Below are 21945 nucleotides of genomic sequence, written 5' to 3' on the forward strand. Positions count from 1 at the left end.
TGTGGACACTTTTTTCTGTTGCATGCTACCTAAAATGAGAAGGACATGTATCTATTCGGCTCCAGCAGATACCGAAAAGCAGTTTTTCAGTGAACATACCAATTTACGTTCCCAACAGAAGTGTATGAGGGTTCCGGTTGTTCTACATACTTGCCAACACTTTTCCATTTGAGTCATTCTGGTGGATGTGCAGTGATATCGCATTACAGTCTGAATTGGCATTTCCCTCATGACTAATGAATCTGAGCACTTTTTTATGTTATATATGTATATGCTTTTATTCTGGAAAAAACATCACTTAAGGACTTTGCTCATTTTTCTATTAGGTTGCCTCTCTCATTTATTTGTAAGAATTCTTCATTATATTCTTGCTATGAGTTTTTTTTAGATACACATATTGAAAATATCTTACCCCACTCTATGGATTGCCTTTTTACACTCTCAGTGGTACCTTTTGGTGAATAGAAGTCCTGTTTATTTTTTTAAAATTTTTAATGTTTTTAGTTATTTTTGAGACAGAGGGAGACAGAGCATGAGCAGGGGAGGGGCAGAGAGAGAGAGACACAGAATCTGAAGCAGACTCCAGGCTCTGAGCCGTCAGCACAGAGCCCGACGTGGGGCTCGAACTCACGGAGTGTGAGATCATGACCTGAGCTGAAGTCGGATGCTTAACCGACTGAGCCACCCAGGCGCCCCAGAAGTCTTGTTTAAAAACAATTCTTGGCCTACTGTAAGGTCACAAACATGTTACTCTATTTTCTTTTAACCAAACTGCTTTTTTTTTTTGCAAGGCCATGAAATTATTTTAAGTTATTTTTCTTCATGATTGAATATACACAGATAATGGAAATGATGCATTATTGTGCTGCAAAGATGGGTGGACTATATAAAAATTCACTTGTCGAATTTTCTTTAATAGTCCTCCAGAGCAACTTGAAGAGAAGCAGGGGATGCTTTCACAAGAACACTTTTGTGGAAGGACCTAGCATGCTTTAAGCACCAGTGTGCCAGGCTAGCAATGGCATATACTTCGTCTCTCACATTTTGCTTAATTCTTCTGTAGAAAATCCTCTCGTGAAATACCATGTATTGTATTTGTCAAACATGCACATATCCAGGGGAAGGAACGCCTTTCTTCTGCTACCATGATAGGGCGTTGCTCTCAAGCATGTGACGATGCCTTGTGCTTTACCATTGTGACTCGTGGCATGATCTGTATGAAGTTCCTTTTACCCAATATTTCTAGTGTTTTTTAAATGTTTATTTTTATTTTTGAGAGAGCGAGAGCGAGAGAGCAAGCACACAAGCAGGGAAGGGGCAGAGAGAAACACACACAGAATCCGAAGCAGACTCCAGGCCCTGAGCTGTCAGTGCAGAGCCTGATGAGGGACTCGAACTCACGAACTGTGAGATCATGACCTGAGCCGAAATCGGATGCTTACCTGACTTAGCCACCCAGGTGCCCCGCCCCCCCAGTATTTCTAGGGTTAAATGAAAAGGAGAGTTCTGTGTGTTTTCAGCATCATTTTTCAGTTCCTGGATGTTATATGTTTTGTCATCCAAATTTTGTCTCCTTTACTAATGATTTCCATGAGCCATTTTTTCCCAGAGTATGTCTTTTGATAGCAGCTTCCCAGCAGCTTTTTCTTCTTCTCAGTATCCCATGGTGGGGGCCTGGCTTTTCATTCCCCCCCTGGATGACCTCTGCGAGGTCAGCATGGGGCCCAGGAGCAGGGCCTGCCTCTGCCAGTGCCTCCGCTGGTTCACTGGCTGCTGTGGTGGAATGTTACAGTATACATCATCCACGTGTTTTTCCAAAACTGCATTCACATCAATCCAATTGTTTTCTCAGAGACTGAGTCCTTAACCAGCTTGTGCCAGTTCCACAGTGAAGGGCATCAGTGCAAGAGCAGAGCTCCAGGCTTCTTCAGGGAGGGACTGGGAGCCTAAATAGCCCCCATAGTCTGGTTTCTGCAGCAACTCCACATTGTGTTGGGTTGGTGTTGAAGACTCAAGATCCACTGGCTTGAGCTATGCTCCTCCTGGACCCTGCAGGCTCCGGGGTAGTGGCTGCCAAATAGGCAAGGGACCCCAAATTGCCTTTTATTTTATTTTATTTTATTTTATTTTATTTTATTTTATTTCATTTATTTTATTTTTTCCAAATTGCTTTTTAAAGTGGGGGAAGTGGCAATATACCCAGTCACCAGTGATGCATGAATAATGTTTTGTCATATGCATCCGGGCCCTAGCAAGTTCCCAGCAGGCCAAGAACATCCTACCTTTTGTCCAGTACTGCCCAACCTGTTCCTTCAACAGCTGGAGGGTTGCATCATTCGCCAATCAGACACTGTTCACAAAATGCCTCTTGATCTCGGGATCATGAGTTTGAGCCCCACATTGGGTGTAGAGATTACTAAAAAATAAAATAAACTTAAAAAAAAAACAAACAGGGGCGCCTGGGTGGCTCAGTTGGTTGAGTGTCCAACTTTGGCTCAGGTCATCATCTTGTGGTTCATGAGTTGGAGCCCCACATCGGGCTCGCTGCTGTCAGCCTGTCAGCTTGTCAGCACAGAGCCCGCTTCAGATCCTCTGTCTTCCTCTCTCTGTCCTTCCCCTACTCACACTCTCTCTCCCTCAAAAAATGAATAAAACATTTTAAAAATGCTTTATAAAAAATAAATAATAATAGTATTTACTGAGCAAGTATGAAGGCACTGTGCTAAGAGCTTTATGCATATCATCTCATTTAATCCTCACAAAAATTCTAATGAGGCAGGAATGAATATTAACCCAGTTTTAGAGATTAAGAAACTGATGTTCAGTGAGGTTAAGGAAACTGCCCCAAGTAACCTAACCATGAGTATTGGAACTACTTAAGTAAGTGCTAGAATGGGGACGGAAAGGTAAGCCTGTGTATTCAATGCCTATGTCTAGCTCCCTAGGCATGAGTGTGCATCTAACAGTCATGCTGTACAGCCAGTTTGCTGCAAATGGAAAAGTCTTTCCTATAATCACTCCAGTGGCACTAGCGTATCACAGCAATTGAGACTTCACAATACAATTGCATAGCATGGTCTGAAGGATTCTTTGTGATCTAGCTCTTGCTGATATCTGCACCCTTCAACCCTCACCTTTGAGTTTGTACCTAGTAGAACTACATTGCTTCTAATGTCTCAAGAACCTCATGCTGTCCATGGTTTCCTGCCTTGAGACATATCATTCTCTTTGCCTCAGTGCCCTATCACCTCTATCACCTGGAATATTCCTTAGCTGGAAATCCAATTAATACATCACCTCTTCCAATAAATCTTTCCTAATTTTCCCCTGAAAATGTTAACCATTCTGTCCTCTGTACCAACCTCTGTCCTTTAGTTAAAAATATATTGTTCATTTATTCATTTAACATTAAATACTATTCTTTCCAGGCGCTAGGCTAAGTTCTGGTAGACAGAGAGTCAAATAACACTTTTGGAGAAGGAGGGCTTCATGCTAAAGCATGGACATAAACAAGCTAACTGCCAGTTGTTCCCACCAGCTAACAAAGTATAGGTTTCGACACGCTTGGGCGGGCGAGGAGAGGGTATGCTGGGAGAAACGGGTGATAGGGCATTCTAATTCAGCCCAAATTTAGGAATCGGAGTTTATCTGTTCATGGAAAACAAGAGCTGGCAATACAGCTGGTCATTTATTTGAATAAATGTCCGTGATGTGGAACAGGATGGTGTCTGTTCAGCATCTTGGACTGCTTTTGAGCCCTTGTGGGGAGAGGAGTTAGGAGCAACACTGAGAGAATTATTTGAAAAGAAGACTTTGAGCTACTCTGGGCACAAGCTGTGCTGGCTGTGGAAACAGGGAAAGGCCATTCTCACTTTCACATAGAACCCAACACTGCTGCACTATTGAGAATGGTAGCTTTCAGCACGCAGGCTGGTAGCCCCCTGCGCTGGGGATGCTGGCATTTTCACAGTGGGCCCTGTCAGCACTGGCAGTGGCAGAACCGTAGCACCCTTGAATGGCTTCATGAGAAGGCATTGAAGAGAAGGTACTCGAGCAAGAAAGGAAGAAAAGGTGGGGGGGGGATGGGGAGGGGAATACTGCATGATGATCTATGGCTGACAGACTGGTTCGTGAGCCTATTGAGACACACCCATGGCCTTCCACTTAGTGTTGGGGCAAGACCATGAATGCCAGGCTACTCGTAATCTTGAATTCTAACCACAAGCTATGGAGTCCCGAAGACACCTGAGTTAACTTTTTTATTGGCTATTAGGGAACTGTGTCTTTATATCCCAGGACCTAAGACAAGGCCTGACACACAGCAACTGCTGACAAAATATTTGTGGATTTATTTAATGAAGGAGTTGAAAGGGTCAGAGAAGGGAGAGGTGGGAGCATCACATATGCATGCACTTGATTAAAATATGATGATTTGTTCCTGATCTGATTAGACCCAGAATATCAAACGGACATGGAATCTGTGCCATGGGTTCTGGCCTGTTTTGATGCTGCCAGCACATGTGGGAGGTGCTGAGACAAATTCCGTGGCAGTTACAAAGCGAACTGGCTGCCAAGATGGAGAGCAGGGAACAAATGGCCTTGACCTTCTATAATCCTAAGGTTCCCAAAATTAAGGGGAACCGGCACTACCAAAGGGTGAGGAGGTACCTAATTGTAGGTCAGATGGGAGGAAGAAGACTTACTTAAAGGTGGGTCTAGATAGAGTATCCTAAAGAAAGAGAAAAGATCACCCTGGGTAGGGATAGACAGCCACAGATCAAGCCCACATGGAGACACTTAAGGTAGAGATGAGTAGGAGCCCCTGGGGATCAATGGTTATCTTTTTGGGTAGGCAATATTTCCCTCATCCTTGTAGCCTACCCTCCCCGTCAACAAATATCCGAATGCCTCAATGCCACCCCAGAGGCGGCAGCAGCATGTGAATCAGACACACATCTACATCCGAACGTTCTGTGGCAGCCTGTGTGGTTTTGGTTTCCTAATGGTGATCTGCATGTCCCCACTGAACTGGGTGAGGTTCCTGGTGATCAAGAATGGCTTTGAGCTCTACGAAGGACTCTGGATCACATGCAACTATGAGCTGTGCTGGAGCCACACACCCAAACCACCCTGTGAGTTCCACCAAATTAAACACCACAGGCCCCACAGTTCCAGAGCTTTCTGCCATGTTGGCCCTTCATCTTTCCTCCTCCAAGATCTCTTTGCCCTCACCTCTCCAAGTCCAGGATGGATCTCAGCCAAATTGTGAATGTAGCCATCCTTTTCTTTGGTGTTTTCAGTGTAACCTTTCCCAACTCAGTAGTTGATACTCTCTTTACTTTCTGGGAAGAACCCATTGGGCCTTTATAAGCTGTCCCTGTGAAGCAGTATGGTTGGTATTCTAACATCACTTGCAGAAATAGATGTAATTGATCATAACCGGGAAACAAAGCAAGGTGTCTCAGCCTCCATCAGATTTAACTTTTAAGGTCAGTGTGTTCTTCTGCCAACAGTAGAAGAGCATGTAAATGCATGTCAGATAAGGGTGTATAACAAATGCTAGCTATTTAGAGTAAATTATTAATGTCAAATTTTATGTGAACTTAAGCAGATCTGAAAATGCAATATAAAACATTGAAAAATAAGTTTCTAGGGCTAGAAGATACCATATGCATGAGTTTTTCAATCAGAAGCAACACTTAGAGGAAAGACAGAACTACACGAAACAGTTTTCCCATTATCCACAAGAGATACAGATAAGCAGAGGCTCCAGATGCTGGATGTGGGGTTGGAGGGGTTGCACCTAGGCTCAGACCTGAGCTGGAGCATCTATGACATGTGGAACTCAAGGGCAGGACCCAAACACAAGATCTTGAGAAGGAACTAAAATCAAAGGCAGGCAGACAATTCAAGTGCACCTTCAACTTAAAAGAAAAACTAAAGAAAATACTTGCAACAAATATGAAAGATAAAAGGCTAATGGCCTTAATATTTTAAAATGTATATTATTAATAAAAAGGCAAATACTCAAATAAATTCTTTTTAAAAATTTTTAAAATATTTTATTTATTTTTGATAGAGAGAGACAGAGCACAAGTGGGGGAGGGGCAGAGAGAGAGGAGACACAGAATCCGAAGCAGGCTCCAGGCTCTGAGCTGTCAGCACAGAGCCCGATGCGGGGCTCGAACCTATGAACCATGAGTTCGTGACCTGAGCTGAAGTTGGTTGCCCAACCAACTGAGCCACCCAGGCGCCCCTCAAATAAATTCTTGATAACCAGACAATTCACAGAACAAAAACTAAAAATATTTAGTAAACATAGGTAAAACTATTTTAACCATAATAAATCATTAAAGAAAGGCAAATCAAATGAACAGTAAGATAAGATTTTTCAAACGCGACATTAGCAGAGATTTTTAAGTGATGAGACACAATGCTGGACACTCTCATATATACTGGGGACCATGTAAATGGCTATAACCAAAGCAATATGATTATGTGTATCCAGAGATTTACACTCACAAATTCCATTTCTAGAGAAATGGAGTAAAAGATACAGGCATAAAAATTAAACTGCAATATTTATGTAATCATGCCCAGGCTAAAATTTAGGACTTGAAGATTATTAAAATTTTAATGAATGAGAGTCTTGGAATTTTGTCACTTACAGTAGCAAATAGTTTATTTCTCAGAACCTGGATATTACCTATGAGGCCAACTGTTAATGATTTAGAGGTGGTCAACTGAGTCCTTTAAGTACACAATTTTAAGTCAAGTATCTATCCTGTTTGCAATGTTAACTAAGTTCTAATTCTAGGATCAGTAAGTAGTCCGCAGTTCTCATAATGAACTTCCCAAATGTCATGAGTGTGTTCAGCTCTCACTAATCTGTTATGTTATTACTGCCCAAAACACTATTGTCCCAATTCAAGAACTTTAAACTTTTACCTACTAATTGCAAGAATTTAGCCCCCTTTCCCATGGAAAGGTGTTTTCAGGGTCATCCCAGTCAATGATTCTTGACTTCAGAGCAGCATCAGGTAGGATATAAAAGCTACCAAGCCTGGAAAGAATACTACCCTACTGGAAAGCAGTAATGTCATTTCTGTGAGTTTCATGGGGACTCTCTAAGATGGACTCAAGAATGTGTGTGTTCATGTTCCTCTGTCGTGGAGTTACATTAGGCCATTGTGCCTCTGCCTCTGATTTCACCTGGTTCTAGATGATTGATAGCCTCTCTGCTGTAGCAGTTGCTAACAGAATGGAGAAGGGGTGGGGAGTAGGGGACACCATCCTTCACTTTTATTCTAGGTCTCAAGTGTGGAACAGACCCTTCTGTTAACTCCCCTGTAGCATAGGTGAGATCAAACCATAATATAAAGGAATGTTTTGCCATAGAGAGTAGGTTGGACCATTTGGAAGACTGTGGAGAAAGAAGATTAGGTCTTTTAGTCAAAGCAGTGGACCCTCTGGAGCCAGGGCCTGAGAACCATTGCACAATAAACAAGGCCAAGCTGTGCGAGGAACCTAAATCCTAAGTTGATTTCACAGCCTCCTCTCCCAGGTGCTAGGTCTCCATCTTTTCCATTCCAAAACCACCTTCTTTTCCATGAGGCTGGGGAAGTTTTGTCTTGGCCTTATGTGACTGGAATAAAAATTTTGTCTTGGCCTTATGGCAACAACATGGAGGTTTAGATCTGACTAAATAAGTGGGCTGACTCCTCAGCAGCACCTTCTTCATTCTCAAAATCCATAGCCACACCCCACCTGCACTCACTCAGTCTGGCTCCTTCATAGTTAAAAGGAGCTAGCCCTTTTGGAGCACTGTCTCCCTATTCTGGCTTTGATTTTTGCTGAAGGACCTAGGGTGCAGTAAGAGGAATCCCACCCCCAAATCTCTTTGGCACAGCTGAGTACTAGGTGCTTAGCTTTTCCTATGGCTGGCTTCTTTCCTATGCTTCTTTCTTCTCACGTCATCTTGGCTTCCCCATTGATTCCTTCCAGAGTGTCAACAGCTGTAAAGGAAAAGAGCATCTAGTGTTAACTAAGCTTATTTGTTCACAAGAGCAAGGTGGCTTATAGCCCTGGCCCTCTCACTTTCCAAAACCTCCTGGACCAAGTTTTACTTTCATAACAATAGAAGGAGATCTTGCCCAGCCCAAACTACTGAATGGTGAGTGTTCCCAATTCACTGAGAATCATTACTGCTTTCCAGTATGGTAGTATCCCTTTCAGTCTTGGTAGCTTTTATGTCCTACCTGATGGTGCTCTGAAGTACAGAATCACTGACTGGGATGATCCTGAGAACACCAGCAAGGATCTTATCAAGCTTTTCGCGTGATGTGGGCTTCTTCCTCTCCAAATTAAGAATGACATCCCCTCTCTTCCCAGGGCATTAGCTTCATTGCCTTTAGCAAACTGGGAGGTTTGCCTTGCTATTCCTGCAACCCAAAGCCATAAAAGAATATTACTAAGGAAATCTTCAGCAGTGTTTTGATACATGTGATCTACGTGGGTGTTCCTTATATCTAGGGCACTTCTCTTTCCCTGGACCAAAACTTCTTACTGACAAGTAGGGCCTTTTGTAACTCAGGTCCTAAGATCTTTGAAACTTTGACAAGTAAGCTACTGTAAAAACTGATGTTTAAAAGCTGAAATAGCTTTTGGTTTTATAGGAGATGGAGACTTGAATTCAGCTTTAGGATGTTTGTTTTGTTTTGTTCAATGAATTAGGAAAAAAACTATGAAGTTAACCAAATGCAGCCATTTTATACTATGGAGTTAAGTGTTTAGTTTGGTCAGATAATTAGTTGTATATAATTATGACTAGTAGACTTGCTTCCTTTTGGGGTGAGATGATTCTATGCTGCAAATCTTCAGTTGTTCCTTTGGAGTTGTGAGTGATCTTGTTCATGTGGTTTCAGGAGATAAGGAGCCAAAATGGAGAAGATTGTAAGAAAAACATGAAGTCAATTCTTCCTCTCATGGTGGAGGAAAGGCTGGGCTGTAACATATCTTAGACAGAACTTACACCGAATATCTTAGTGCACTTTTGTGTTTTAATGATCAGATTTCATTTGAACTAGTATAAGCTATACAGTGAACTTATTTACTCAGAAGACTCTCATAGACTCCCAAAGGCAGGAAGTTTGCCGTACCTTAGGAAATTCCAGACAAGGCCGGGGTCTCCGATGAAGAAAATCAAGCCTGCCAGTCACTCAGTCTCTCTAGAGCTGCATTGTCACTCATCTTAGTTTACACTTTGTTTTATCACTACAGCTCAGTTTCTCTTGTTAGTGTGCAAATCCTAAACAGTGAGATCCCAGTCTAGCTTTGTATCTTCTTGGCTCAAACAAGCAAAAGAGGAAATTAACATAAATCAGTCTCAAATCCAAATTTCCAAGCATAAGAATCAAATTAGTCCAATATGGGTCAGAGCCCATTCCTTGGTCCAATTAGCTATAGTCAGGGGACTATAGGCAAGGGCTGCTAGGTCTAGTGGGGGGCAGTGGGCTAAATACCATGAACGATGCCTATCACACTGGGCTTCATGAAGCTCAATGTAGGCTGATGGTTCTCTCTGGCTACATATCCTGCTAATTCTGAAACCCAGGTTTCAGAAAATGTGTTGCTTTGGGGTCATCATGTTTTAATGTGGCTAATTTGTTTGGGCCACAGAACAACTCACCTCTGTGGGTAGGGGTGTGGTTTCTTTTCATGGACTTTCCTATTATTGATGATGTAAGTGGTGAGTTCTAGAGAACGAAGTAAAACTTAAGAGTCAAATCTTAAATTGGGATAAGCTTTAACATATTTTCTTCTCTCTGGGTTACCTGGAAGCCGGACTGTGATTCTCAGACATAGAAGTTCTGAGAGAACTTTTAGTGGTAGAGCCCATCTGGCTTAAGAAAGGAAAAAAGCTAGACAAGGAGGCACCCCCTAAAGGATACTGAAGACATTGCAGGGTCTGCAGTATCTCACAAGAGCTATATTTACTTGCAATCGTGTGTTATCCTCTATTTCTTTTTTTTTTCAAGTTTTTATTTAAATTCCAGTTAGTTAAAATACAGCATAATATTAGTTTCAGGTGTACAATCTAGTGATTCGTCACTTCCATACATCACCCGGTGTTCATCACAACAAGAGCACTCCTTAATCCCCGTCACCTATTTAATCCATCCCCCCACTACCTCCTCTCTGGTAACCATCCATTTATTCTCCATAGTTAAGAGTCTATTTCTTCGTTTGCCTCTTCGCTTCTCTTTTCTTGTTTGTTTTGTCTCTTAAATTCCACATGTGAGTGAAATCGTATGGTATTTTTCTTTCTCTGACTAATTTCACTTAACATAATACTCTCTAGCTCCATCCATGTCATTGCAAATGACAAGATTTCATTCCTTTTTATGGCTAAGTAATATTCTGCTGTGTGTGTGTGTGTGTGTGTGTGTGTGTGTGTGTGTATGCATACATACATACCACATCTTCTTTATTCATTCATCAATCGATAGGTACTTGATACTTGGGCGGTTTTCATAATTTGGCTATTGTAGGTAACGCTGCTATAAACATCGGGTGCATGTATCTTAAAACATTGCTGTGGGAGTTAAGGGAAGGATCTGCTTGATATTAGGGAGATGTTAGGAAAAAGTAATGTTTAGCATGCCCCTTCTCTCTTACCAACACCCAATCTGCAGAGAGCAGAGATCTTGAGCCAGGAGATGAGAGAAGTGGCGTTATGGCATTTGGGTAAGGGCTTTGGAACAAAAGGATGTTAGCAGGCCTGTCCCTGAGCAAATGTGACGCAGGACCTTGAGGGACTCTCAGGAAAGAAAAAAAAAAAGAAAGATATTTTTAGGGATTGAAATTCCTACAATCCAGAAAATTCAGGCTTGAAATCTTACAAGAGAGGAGTTCAAGTAAATGGGACGTCATTTTGTGGTCAAATGCAAGATAAGGCCTGTACAAGCCAGATCTACTTGGAAGAGAAAAAACAAATAGAAACAAACTACCTGTCCAAAAACAGTTAAGTCATTAAGTAAAATATGTTAATATGATAAGCTCCTTGGTAGCCATTAAAAATGATGTATACAGGGGTGCCTGGGTGCCTCAGTTAAGTAACCAGCTCTCGATTTCAGCTCAGGTCTTGATCTCATGGTTCGTGGGCTTGAGCCTCGCTCTCTCTCTCAAAAATAAATAAATAAACATTTTTAAAAATTAAAAAAAACGAAAATGATGTTTACAACAGGTGATTTGGAGGATAATCTTACCATATAATCTTAAGAAAAAATTCACTTGATATGCAGTATCATATCCACTCAGTACAGAGGGTAGAAAAGTACTGGAAAGAAATAACATAAAATGCTAACAGTAGTAGCTGCCTCTAGGTAGTGGGATTGTGGCTGATTTTCTTCCTTATATTGAACATGTATTACTTTTATTTATTTAAAAAAAATTTTAATGTTTATTTATTTTTGAGAGACAGAGCACAAGCAGGGAAGGGGCAGAGAGAGTGGGAGACACAGAATCTGAAGCAGGCTCCAGGCTCTGAGCTGTTAGCACAGAGCCCCAGGCAGGGCTCGAACCCACGAACTGTGAGATCATGACCTGAGCCGAAGTTGTATGCTTAACCGACTGACCCACCCAGATGCCCCTATGTATTACTTTTAGAATTAGAATTAGGAACAAGAAAATGTTTTAATCTGTGTTGTGATGTTAGAGCCATGTCTCCTATAAGCTAGTTTACATCTAGGTTAATGTGTTAACGCACCCAGAACTATTTGTATGTTTAGTTTTATAATGAAGGCTTTGCCTTCACAGTAAATAAATTCCAAGTATCAATGAAAAGCTGGGAAACGGGAACCTGGGTGGCTCAGTCAGTTAAGTGTCTGACTCTTCATTTCAGCTCGGGTCATGATCTCACAGTTCTAGCCCCATGTGGGACTCAGCGCTGATAGCTCAGAGCCTGCTTGGGATTCTCTTTCTCTCTCTCTCTCTGCCCTTCCCATGCATGTGCGCGCGCTCTCTCTCTCTCTCTCTCTCAAAAATAAATAAACTTGAAAAATTAAAAAGAAAAGCTGGGAAATAAGATCCTTATTTATGCCCTGGACGCCACATAGTAAGCTCTGTTTCATCCTCCCTAGTCCTCACGCCCTTCTCTAAGACTCTATCTGGTTTTCTTAAGAAAACCCTGCTGGACTACCCAGACCCTGCTGGTCCCATGCTGGACTACCCAAACCTTTCCTTTCTCATTCTCCTTGGCAGATTACCTTCAATATTCCAGGACTTTCTTCCTCATCTCTATCTTCTCCATACTCGTTGCCCTTGGCTGGCTCATCAGCTCTTGCCTGCCTGGAAGAGGAAGTACGACCACCAACTTCGATCTGAAGGTATCCATACTGAGCTTCATCTCAGGTACAGACCTAGACTGACAGGGAAATGCCAAGGTAAAACTGTCAAATGAATCAAGTTTCTCTGTGGGGCTTTTATTCTCTTTTTCTTGTCCCTTTCCTCTTCTTCAGTATCACATCAAGTTGCCAGCTTCCGGCCCTGTCTTACTGCATAAAACACACTTTAACTGACTTATACCAGGGGGAAGGGAGAGGCCCCTTTCTCTTTCCCATATTGGTCAAGCCCTAAATTTTAATCTTGCTGTGCATATGGTGTGGAGGTAGAAGAAGACTTGGTGGGGGGGGGTGTGGTCAAGGAAGACTGAAGACACTGATGGGTTGTGACATCTTTTCTTTTGGTCCTAGCCATCTCCTTGCTCCTCTGCCTTATCCTGTTTCTGGCACAGATTTACAGGCATACTAAGGATGCCTTGGAGCCAGATCTCCTATGGGCCTATCATATTAATTGGTGGAGTGACTTCTTATTCACGTTTTCTGGTGAGTCAGTCCCCTGTCTTATGCTAGAAGGATAGAAGAAGAAACTACTTCTTGAAGGCAAGGTAGAATTTAGGAGAAATAGAAGAAATGACTGTTCTTATCCGGAACATTTATACATGGAGAGGCAGAGTGGTATGGCAAAGAAAGTATGGATTTTGAAGTCTGGAAACCTGGATTTAGTAACCTGTTCTACCATTAACTGAGGCAGGCACAGGTTGACTGACTTGCCTAAGACCGCACAGAAAGTTGTGGAACTATCACTTGAATCTAGGAGGTTCAAGCTTTGTCTTCACCATGTGAGATAATGCAATGGGAGCACAGAAGGGTAAAGTAACTGTGCTGGGGGAGAGAAGGGTTGGCTTCACTAAGAAGAGGTCTTTAGAACCTCTTCTAAAGCATCACTAAGAATTTTGAAAGCCAAAAGACCATCTGTCTACTGAAACTCACCTCAAATTCTTCTCCTCCTTTAGGGATCATGTCCTTCCTCAACTACATAACTTTCAGATTTCCTCCCCTTGATCAAAATGTCACCACGAGTCCCACGGAGAAGTCAAGGCTGGGGGTTGGTCCAGTGACCAAAGAATTACCTGCTGAAGATGAAGGGTTAAGGTCTGATATGGAAGCTCCAACTGAGGAAGACAAAACAGCCCCCGAAGCAGAACCGGGATGGTGATAGGAAAACCCAACTACTGCTTGTTTTAAAAACAGAAGAGAGGCTGAGTTGGAAATGATTTTGTAGATCCTAGGAAACTCTCCTAATGTTATATCCATGCTATTGAAGGAGATAGCAGTAAAGCTATCTTTTGTGTGCACTGGATCCAAAATATGTATTATAGAAATGTAAAGAAAATAATAAAAATCCACTTAAGAAAAAAAATTTTTAAGTTTATTTATTTTTGAGAGAGAGAGAATCAGAGGGGCAGAGAGAGAATCCCAAGCAGGCTCCGCACCATCAGCATGGAGCCTGATGCAGGGCTCGCACTCACTAACTGTGAGATCATGACCTGAGCCAAAGTCGGGCACTTAGCCAACTGAGCCATCCAGGCTCCCCAAGAAAAAATTTCTAAGATAACACATCTGTGGTTAGAATCACGAATGAAAGAAACTAGCAGTAGGTGCAGTGTGTGCATTAGAGATGTCTTTGGGCATCAGGGATCTTACAGAGCAGAATGACCCATAGAGAAAGATGTCATCTAGAGGAAGATGTCATCTAGAGAAAGATATCATCTAATTCTGCTTGAAAATTTCTTTTCTTTATTATATGTGGCCTATACTGTTGAATCTGAATTGCAGATCCTTGCCAGCAATGGAATAAACATCAGTAGAAATAATACTTATCATCCATAGGTACTGAAAGGTGCTGCGGTGGGAGGTGGGTTCTGGGGAATCCATGAGGTCCAATTTCCTATGAGGACTGGTCATTTGAAACCTTTACAGTCTATTATGTGAACCCAGTGCTTGTCCCTAGGCTGAGAGATATCTTAACCAGGCCTCCACAAACTTCTGAAATTGTGCACAAAATTTGTGGATGCCCTTTTCTGTGAAGAGAGCCACAGACTCCATCAGATTTTTGATAGGCCTGTGACTCTTTTGATTCCTGTTACTCAGTTTTGTTTTAATGAGCCAAATGAGGCTAAAGGGCTTTCTTCAGCCTAAGTATATAGATGTGGACCAAGTTAAAAGGTTTTACCCTATAAAACTAAGGCAATCACATAGGTCTTTCAATGGCTAAAGATCCCTTTCAAACCCAGACCTCATTCCATGCAGAAAGTCCCTGACATTCATTTTGTTCTTTATTCCTTTAGTAGCTGCCACTACTACTCTACTGGTTGAGGTGCATACTTCTCCCCCAACCTGGCAGTGGAATGGACTATAGTGCCCAGCTTGAACCCCTTTCTGCTCTTAAAGATAAGCTTTTGGGTCCTTTTGGTTTAATTTAAAGATTTACTGGTAACTTCTGTAGAAAACATAACAGCATGGAGCAATTATGTAGAGTTTTTTGGTTGGTTTTTTTTGTTTTTTGTTTTTTCCTTTTTAAGATAATTTTATTTGGGTGGTTCTTACAATTCATGTAGTGTTTTTTTTTTAATGTTTTTATTTACTTATTTATGAGAGAGACAGAGACAGAATGAAAGTGGGTTAGGGGCAGAGAGAGAGGGAGACACAGAATCCAAAGCAGGCTCCAGGCTCTGAGCTGTCAGCACATAGCCCAACGCAGGGCTCGAACTCACGAGCTGTGCGATCATGACCTGAGCCGAAGTCGGCCACTCAACCGACTGAGCCACCCAGGTGCCCCATAATTTATGTAGTTTTTATAATCCTGGTCCCTGATTAGAAATGCCCTAACATTCCCGGATAGTAACTGAAAGCCCATTAGGTTAATACCTTAGCTTTTATTCCTAAGGATAGGAGTTTAGCAGCACGTGCTTATGTGCACCCATCCATACAGACACCCATATACACACACAGACACACACACACAGACACAGACACATATATACACACACTTCATTTTGACCCTACCTTAGAAAACTCTCCATGTTGGCTCCTCTTCCTAACAGGTGGCCTTAGTTATGGCAAAATGACTGGTGCCTCCTTACCACAGGGGGCCTCATTTCAGAGGCTCCTCAGGCTATTCCTGAGACTTTGTCTGGTTGTAAGAACACACGTGTATTGAAGTCCAGCTCCTCATCTTCCCACGCCCCTCACACACTAAGCATACCCCACACATTGATGAATGAAGGATTCATTGAATTGATAAGCTTTATTTATAATTCAGTTTTACTACTTTAATTGTAAGACTAAACTGACAGTGAGCTAAGTACTGATGACTCTTCAGGAAATGGAAGTTTTAAGTGGGGTAAGAAGAAGGAAGTAGGTCTAAGTGAGAGTGGAAGATGCTAGATCATAAGAAAGTAACCATAAAGGGGCACCTGGTTGGCTCAGTTGGTTAAGCATCTGACTTTGGCTCAGGTCACGATCTCATGGTTCGTGGGTTTGAGCCCTGCATGGGGCTCTGTGCAGACAGCTCAGAGCCTGGAGCCTGCTTCAGATTTTGTGTCTCCCTCTCTCTCTGCCCCTACCCCGCTCACACTCTGTCTCTCTCTCTCTCTCAAAATTAAACATTAAAAAATTAAAAAAGAAAACAAAAGAAAGTAACTGTAAAAGCCTTATTAGGAGATAATGGATAGTTGTTATAACTAAGTTTTCTACTTTGCTAGCAGAGAATACTCTTATAAGAAACAGGCAACCTGCAGCGCCTGGGTGGCTCAGTCAATTAAGCACCTGACTCTTGATTTTGGCTCAGGTTATGATCTCATGGTTTGTGAGTTCCAGCCCTGCATCAGGCTCTGCGTGATGGTGCAGAGCCTGCTTTGGGATTCTCTCTCCCTCTCTCCCTTCCCCTACCCCACTTACTCTCTCTGTCTCAAAATAAATAAATAAACTTAAAAAAATAGAGACAACCTTTCATTGCTCCTTTAGAAGCTGAATGCTCTATTTTCTTCTTTCTCTGTCTTTGCTTGTAGAAAATTCCTTAAAAAGCTTAAGTGGATTTCCAATAAGATAGCTCAGTAAATCACCCTTCCATACCTTCCCTCTGCTCCAAATACATTGCCTGATAGATGAAGCGGAGGGAGAAGGAGAGGGAGAGTGAGGGAGAAGGTGGGACAGGGAGGGAGGGAGAAAGATAGATTGAGAAGTATAGCCAGGTCAAAACAAGACAAGCATTTTCACAGGGCAGAAAAATGACCAAAACACAAGGCCGTAATTTGAGTTAAGCCATAGATTTAATGAGCTCTAAGTCCAAAAGTAATATGGAAGTAAACAGTAAGACAACTCCTGTAGGGTGAAAAGAGTTAAAGTGCTTCTCCAGACATGGACTAGAGGTAGGTTCATGACTCTAGCTCAAACTAGGGACTTATGGAAAGCTGCCAAGGACTGACTGGGGCTACAGCTTACTTGGAACCATACACTCGAAGAGGTAAAAGGACACAAACACACCTTTGCTCAATTGAGCAGCCCATTCGTGCATTAACTGGCTCTGTAACATTCCCTGACAACATAGCAGAACAAGAAATCTGAAATATCATATTTATGAGACCTGAGTCTGGACTGGGGAACTTGGCTAAAGAAAGGAAACCCAAACCCATTGGGTGGTATGAGCATAAAGGGAGAGAAAGAAACAAGAGACAACAAAAAAAAATTTTGTGCCTGCAAACAGGAATTCCAAACATGTAAAGAAATGTTCAGAAAAAATTCAAAGTCCACAATCAGAATATGGATTCATTTCAGATTAATTTGGGGCATAGTATGATAGAGACTTTAAATATTCTTAGGCTACATGAAGAGATATATGACAGAATCATAGATTATAAAAAATGACCCTAAACTATGAAACAAAAATAGATGGAAATCATAGAAATGAAAAATATAATAGTCATTAAAGTAAAAAATATAATAGTCATTATATAAAAAAATATAATAGTCATTAAAATAAAAAGCTCAATAAATTAAAAAAATCTAAATAGTACACTCAATAAAAAGAGAAAATATTTTATTTTGGGGTATATCTAGAATATTTGCAAAAATTGACCAAGTTATATGTCTGAAAGAAAGTTTCAACAAATTTAAAAGGCTATAAATCAGTCTGTGTTTCTTGAACACAATGACATCAAATTAGAATTCAATAAAAATAATAATTTTTTAAAAATTCTATATGCTTTTGAGAACTAAAAAATGCTCCCTAAAAAATTCATGAGTAAAAAGACAATCACAGTGGAAATGACAAAATATCTAGAACTAAACAACAATAAAAGAATGGCTACCATAAAACCCCACAGGTGCATTTATGTAAAATAAAAAATGAAAAATAGTTTAAAATAAATAACTATGCAGTCAACTCATGAACCTGAAAAAGAATAACTAAATAAACCGAAAGGAGAAGAAAGAAAAAATTTTTTAAGTAAACAGTAAAATATGAAAAAGTTTTTAAGTTCAAACAACCTAAAACCTAGCTCTTTGGAAAACAATAAAACAAAGGACAAACTACAAGCAAATCTAATTAAGAAAAAAAGAAAAACTATAAATAAATACTATCAGGAATGAAAAGAAATGCTAAAGTAGTCTTCTGTACATTATAGATTATATAATTGGTTTGTGTATTATATATATTTATATATTTATATATAATATAACATATTATAGATATGTTACTCAAGCATATTTTGTTGTTTAAAATTTGTTTCTTTGGTGTTGGTTGTTATTTGTCTTCTCTCATTTTTGATTTTATTTGGGTCCCTTCTCTTTTCTTTTTGATAAGTCTGGCTAGAGGTTTGTCTATCTTATTAATTCTTTCAAAGAACTAGCTCCTGGTATCATCAATCTGTTCTATTTTTTTTAATTTTTTAAATGTTTATTTATTTTTGAAAGAGAGATAGAGTGAGCACAGGGGAGAGGGCAAGAGAGAGGAAGACACAGAGTCCAAAGCAGGCTCCAGGCTCTGAGCTGTCAGCACAGAGCCCAACGTGGGGCTCAAACTCACAAACCATGAGATCATAACCCCAGCCGAAGTCAGACGCTTAACCGACTGAGCCCCCAGGTGCCCCTGTTCTTTTTTTTTTTTTTTTTTAGTTTCTATACCATTTTTCTCTGCTCTAATCTTTATTATTTCCTTCTTTCTGCTCGCTTTAGCTTCATTTGTTGTTCATTATCTAGATCCTTTAGGTTTAAGTTTAGATTGTTCATTTGAAATTTTTCTTGCTTCTGTGTAGCAATACAGACCTACCTGGATGTACTAAGACTGCTTTTGCTGCGTCCCAAAGGTTTTGGACCATTGTGTTTTCATTTTCATTTGTTTCCGTGTGTTTTTTTATTTCTTCTTTGATTTCCTGGTTGACCCATTCATTCTTAATAGGATGTTCTTTAACTACCATATATATGTGATTTTTCCAAATTTTTTTCTGGTGGTTTATTTCTAGTTCCATAGCATTGTGCTCAGAAAAGTTGCATGTTATGACTTCAATCTTTCTATATTTGTTGAGACCTGTTTGGTGACATAATGTGTGATCTATTCTAGGGAATACTCCATGTGGACTTGAAAAGAGAGTGTATTCTGCTGTTTTAGGATGAAATATTTTGAATATATCTGCTAAGTCCGTCCATCTGGTCCAATATGTCATTCAAAGCTATTGTTTCCTTTTTTATTTTCTGTTTAGATGATCTGTCCATTGACATAAGTAGAATATTAAAATGGAATTGATTCCTGGATTGCAAGCGTGGTTCAATATTCACAAATCAATCAACATGATACACCAGATTAATAAAAGAAAGGCTAAGAACCATATGATCATGGGACTAAGAACCATATGCTCAGTCGGTTAAGCATCCGAATCTTGATTTTGGTGCAGGTTGTGATCTCACAGTTGGTGAATTTGAACCACACATTGAGCTCTGCACTGTCAGTGCAAAGCTGCTTGGGATTCTCTCTCTCTGCCCCTCTCCCACTCTCTCTCTCTCTCTCTCTCTCTCTCTCAAAATAAGTAAGTAAACATTTAAAAAAGAAAACAGAAAACCCTATGATCATTTCAATAAATGCAGAAAAATAATTTGACAAAGTACAATATCCATTCATGATAAAAACCTTCAACAAAGTAGGCTTAGAGGGAACATACCTCAACATAACAAAGACCATATATGAAAAAAACTACAGCTAATATCATCCTAAATGGGAAAAAAACTGAGAGCTTTTACTCTATGGTCAGGAACAATAGAAGTCCTAGCCACAACAATCAGACAATAAAAAGAAATTAAAGGTGTCTAAATAGGCAAGGAAGAAGTAAAACCTTCACTATTTGCAGATGACATGATACTATATAGAGAGAAAACTTGAAAGATTACACCAAAAAAAACTGCTAGAACTGATAAATGAATTCAGTAAAATTGTAGGATACAAAATCAATGTGTAGAAATCTGTTTCATTTCTACACACCAATAAGGGAGCAGCAGAAAGATAAATTAAGGAATCACTCCATTTGCACCAAAAACAAGATGCCTAGAAATAAATCTAAAAAGAGGTGAAGGACCTATACTCTGAAAAAATATAAAATACTGAAGAAAGAAATTGAAGATGAAGCAAAGAAGTGGAAAGACATTCCATACTCATGGATTGGAAGAAAAAAATTTGTTAAAATGTCTATGCAACCCAAAGCAATCTACACTTTTAATGCAATCTCTATCAAAATAATATCAGCATTCCTCACAGAGCCAAAACAAACAATTCTAGAATTTGTATGGAACCAGAAAAGATCCTGAATAGCCAAAGCCACATTGAAAATGAAGAACAAAACTGGAGGTATCATAATTCCATATTTCAAGGTATACTACCAAGCTGTAGTAATTAAAACAGTATGGTACTGACACAAAAACAGACACATAGATCAATGAAACAGAATAGACAGTACAAAAATAAATCCACGATTATATAGTCAATTAATCTTCAACAAAGGAGGCAAGAGTAGCAATGGGAAAATGACAGTCTTTTCAACAAACATTATTGGAAAAACTGGACAGAAACATGCAAAAGAATGAAACTGGACACTTTCTTATACCACACACACACACAAAATTCAAAATGTATTAAAGACCTAAATATGAAACCTGAAACCATAAAAATCCTAGAATAGAACACAGACAGTAGTTTATTTGACATCCGCCATAGCAACTTCTTTCTAGATATGCCTCTCAAGGCAAGCAAAACAAAAGCAAAAATAAACTATTGGGACTTCATCAAAATGAAAAGTTTCTGCACGGTTAAGGAAACAACAAAGCTAAAAGGTAACCTACAGAATGGTGGAAGATATTAACAAATGACATATTTGATAAAGGGTTAGTATCCAAAATATTATAAAACTCAACACCCCCAAAATGAATAATCCAATTGAAAATGGACAGAATACATGAATAGACATTTTACCAAAGAAGACTGTGCAGATGGCCAACAAACACATGAGAAGATACTCGACATCACTGATCATCAGGGAAATGCAAATCAAAACGACAAAGTCACACCTCACACCTGTCAGAATGGATAAAATCAACAACACAAAAAACAACTGGTGTTGGCAAGGATGTAGCGAAAGGGGAACCCTCTTGCACTGTTGATAAGAATTCAACCTGATGCAACCACTGTGGAAAACAGTATGAAGAATACTCAAAGGTTCTAAAAATAGAACTACCTTACCATCCAGCAATTGCCTACTAGGTATTTACCCAAAGGATACAAAAATACTGATTCAAAGGGATACATGCACCCCGATGTTTATAGCAGCATTATCAACAACAGCCAAATTATGGAAACAGCTCAAGTGTCCATCAACTGAAGAACGGATAAAGAAGACGTGATATATATTTATAATGCATTCAGCCATAAAAAAAAAGAATGAAATCTTGCCATTTGCAATGACATGGATGGAGCTAGAGAGTATTATGCTAAGCGAAATAAGTCAGTTAGAAAAATACAAATACCATATGATTTAAATCATATGTGGAATTTAAGAAACAAAACAAAGTGGAAAAAAAGACAAACCAAACCAAGAAAGACTCTTTTTATTTTTATTTATTTTATTTTTTTAACGTTTATTCATTTTTGAGACAGAGAGAGACAGAGCATGAATGGGGGAAGGTCAGAGAGAGAGGGAGACACAGAATCTGAAACAGGCTCCAGGCTCTGAGCTGTCAGCACAGAGCCCAGCGCGGGGCTCGAACTCACGGACCGCGAGATCATGATCTGAGCCGAAGTAGGACGCCCAACCGACTGAGCCACCCAGGCGCCCCAAGAAAGACTCTTTTTTAAAAAAAAATTAGTAGGCTCCACACCTAGCATGGAGCCCAATGTTGGGCTTGAACTCATGATCCTGAAATCAAGACCTGAGCTGAGATCAAGAATCAGTCAGATGCTCAACTAACTAAGCCACCCAGGTGTCCCAAGAGACTCTTAACTGAAGAGAATAAACTGATGGTTATCAGAGAGAGGAGCGGGGGGGGGGGGGGGGGGGGGGGGGGG

At 40.3% G+C, this 21945-nt stretch overlaps 1 protein-coding gene and 1 pseudogene across 1 annotated transcript; one reads left to right on the forward strand and one right to left on the reverse strand.

Moving 5' to 3' along the window:
- Positions 1–849: 849 nt before the first annotated feature.
- On the reverse strand, positions 850–1832 carry LOC125909031 (NADH dehydrogenase (ubiquinone) complex I, assembly factor 6-like; annotated as a pseudogene).
- A 2706-nt stretch (positions 1833–4538) lies between these two features.
- LOC125910119 (transmembrane protein 202-like) lies at positions 4539–13762 on the forward strand. Its single transcript, XM_049613829.1, has 5 exons — positions 4539–4656; positions 4877–5132; positions 12262–12411; positions 12753–12884; positions 13355–13762. Exons 1-5 carry the CDS (start codon positions 4576–4578, stop codon positions 13555–13557), a joined length of 822 nt encoding a protein of 273 aa, XP_049469786.1. The 5' UTR covers positions 4539–4575; the 3' UTR covers positions 13558–13762.
- Positions 13763–21945: the final 8183 nt, after the last annotated feature.

The sequence above is a fragment of the Panthera uncia genome (genome assembly GCF_023721935.1).
Source record: "Panthera uncia isolate 11264 chromosome B3 unlocalized genomic scaffold, Puncia_PCG_1.0 HiC_scaffold_1, whole genome shotgun sequence".
Lineage (NCBI taxonomy): Eukaryota > Metazoa > Chordata > Mammalia > Carnivora > Felidae > Panthera > Panthera uncia.

Bases quoted from the DNA above. Each gene is read 5' to 3' on its own strand.
- LOC125910119 (XM_049613829.1), top strand. From the start codon at position 4,576: ATGGAGAGCAGGGAACAAATGGCCTTGACCTTCTATAATCCTAAGGTT. The intron at 12,412-12,752 runs GTACAGACCTAG...TTTTGGTCCTAG, and splicing joins CATACTGAGCTTCATCTCAG to CCATCTCCTTGCTCCTCTGC. The intron at 12,885-13,354 runs GTGAGTCAGTCC...CTCCTCCTTTAG, and splicing joins CTTCTTATTCACGTTTTCTG to GGATCATGTCCTTCCTCAAC.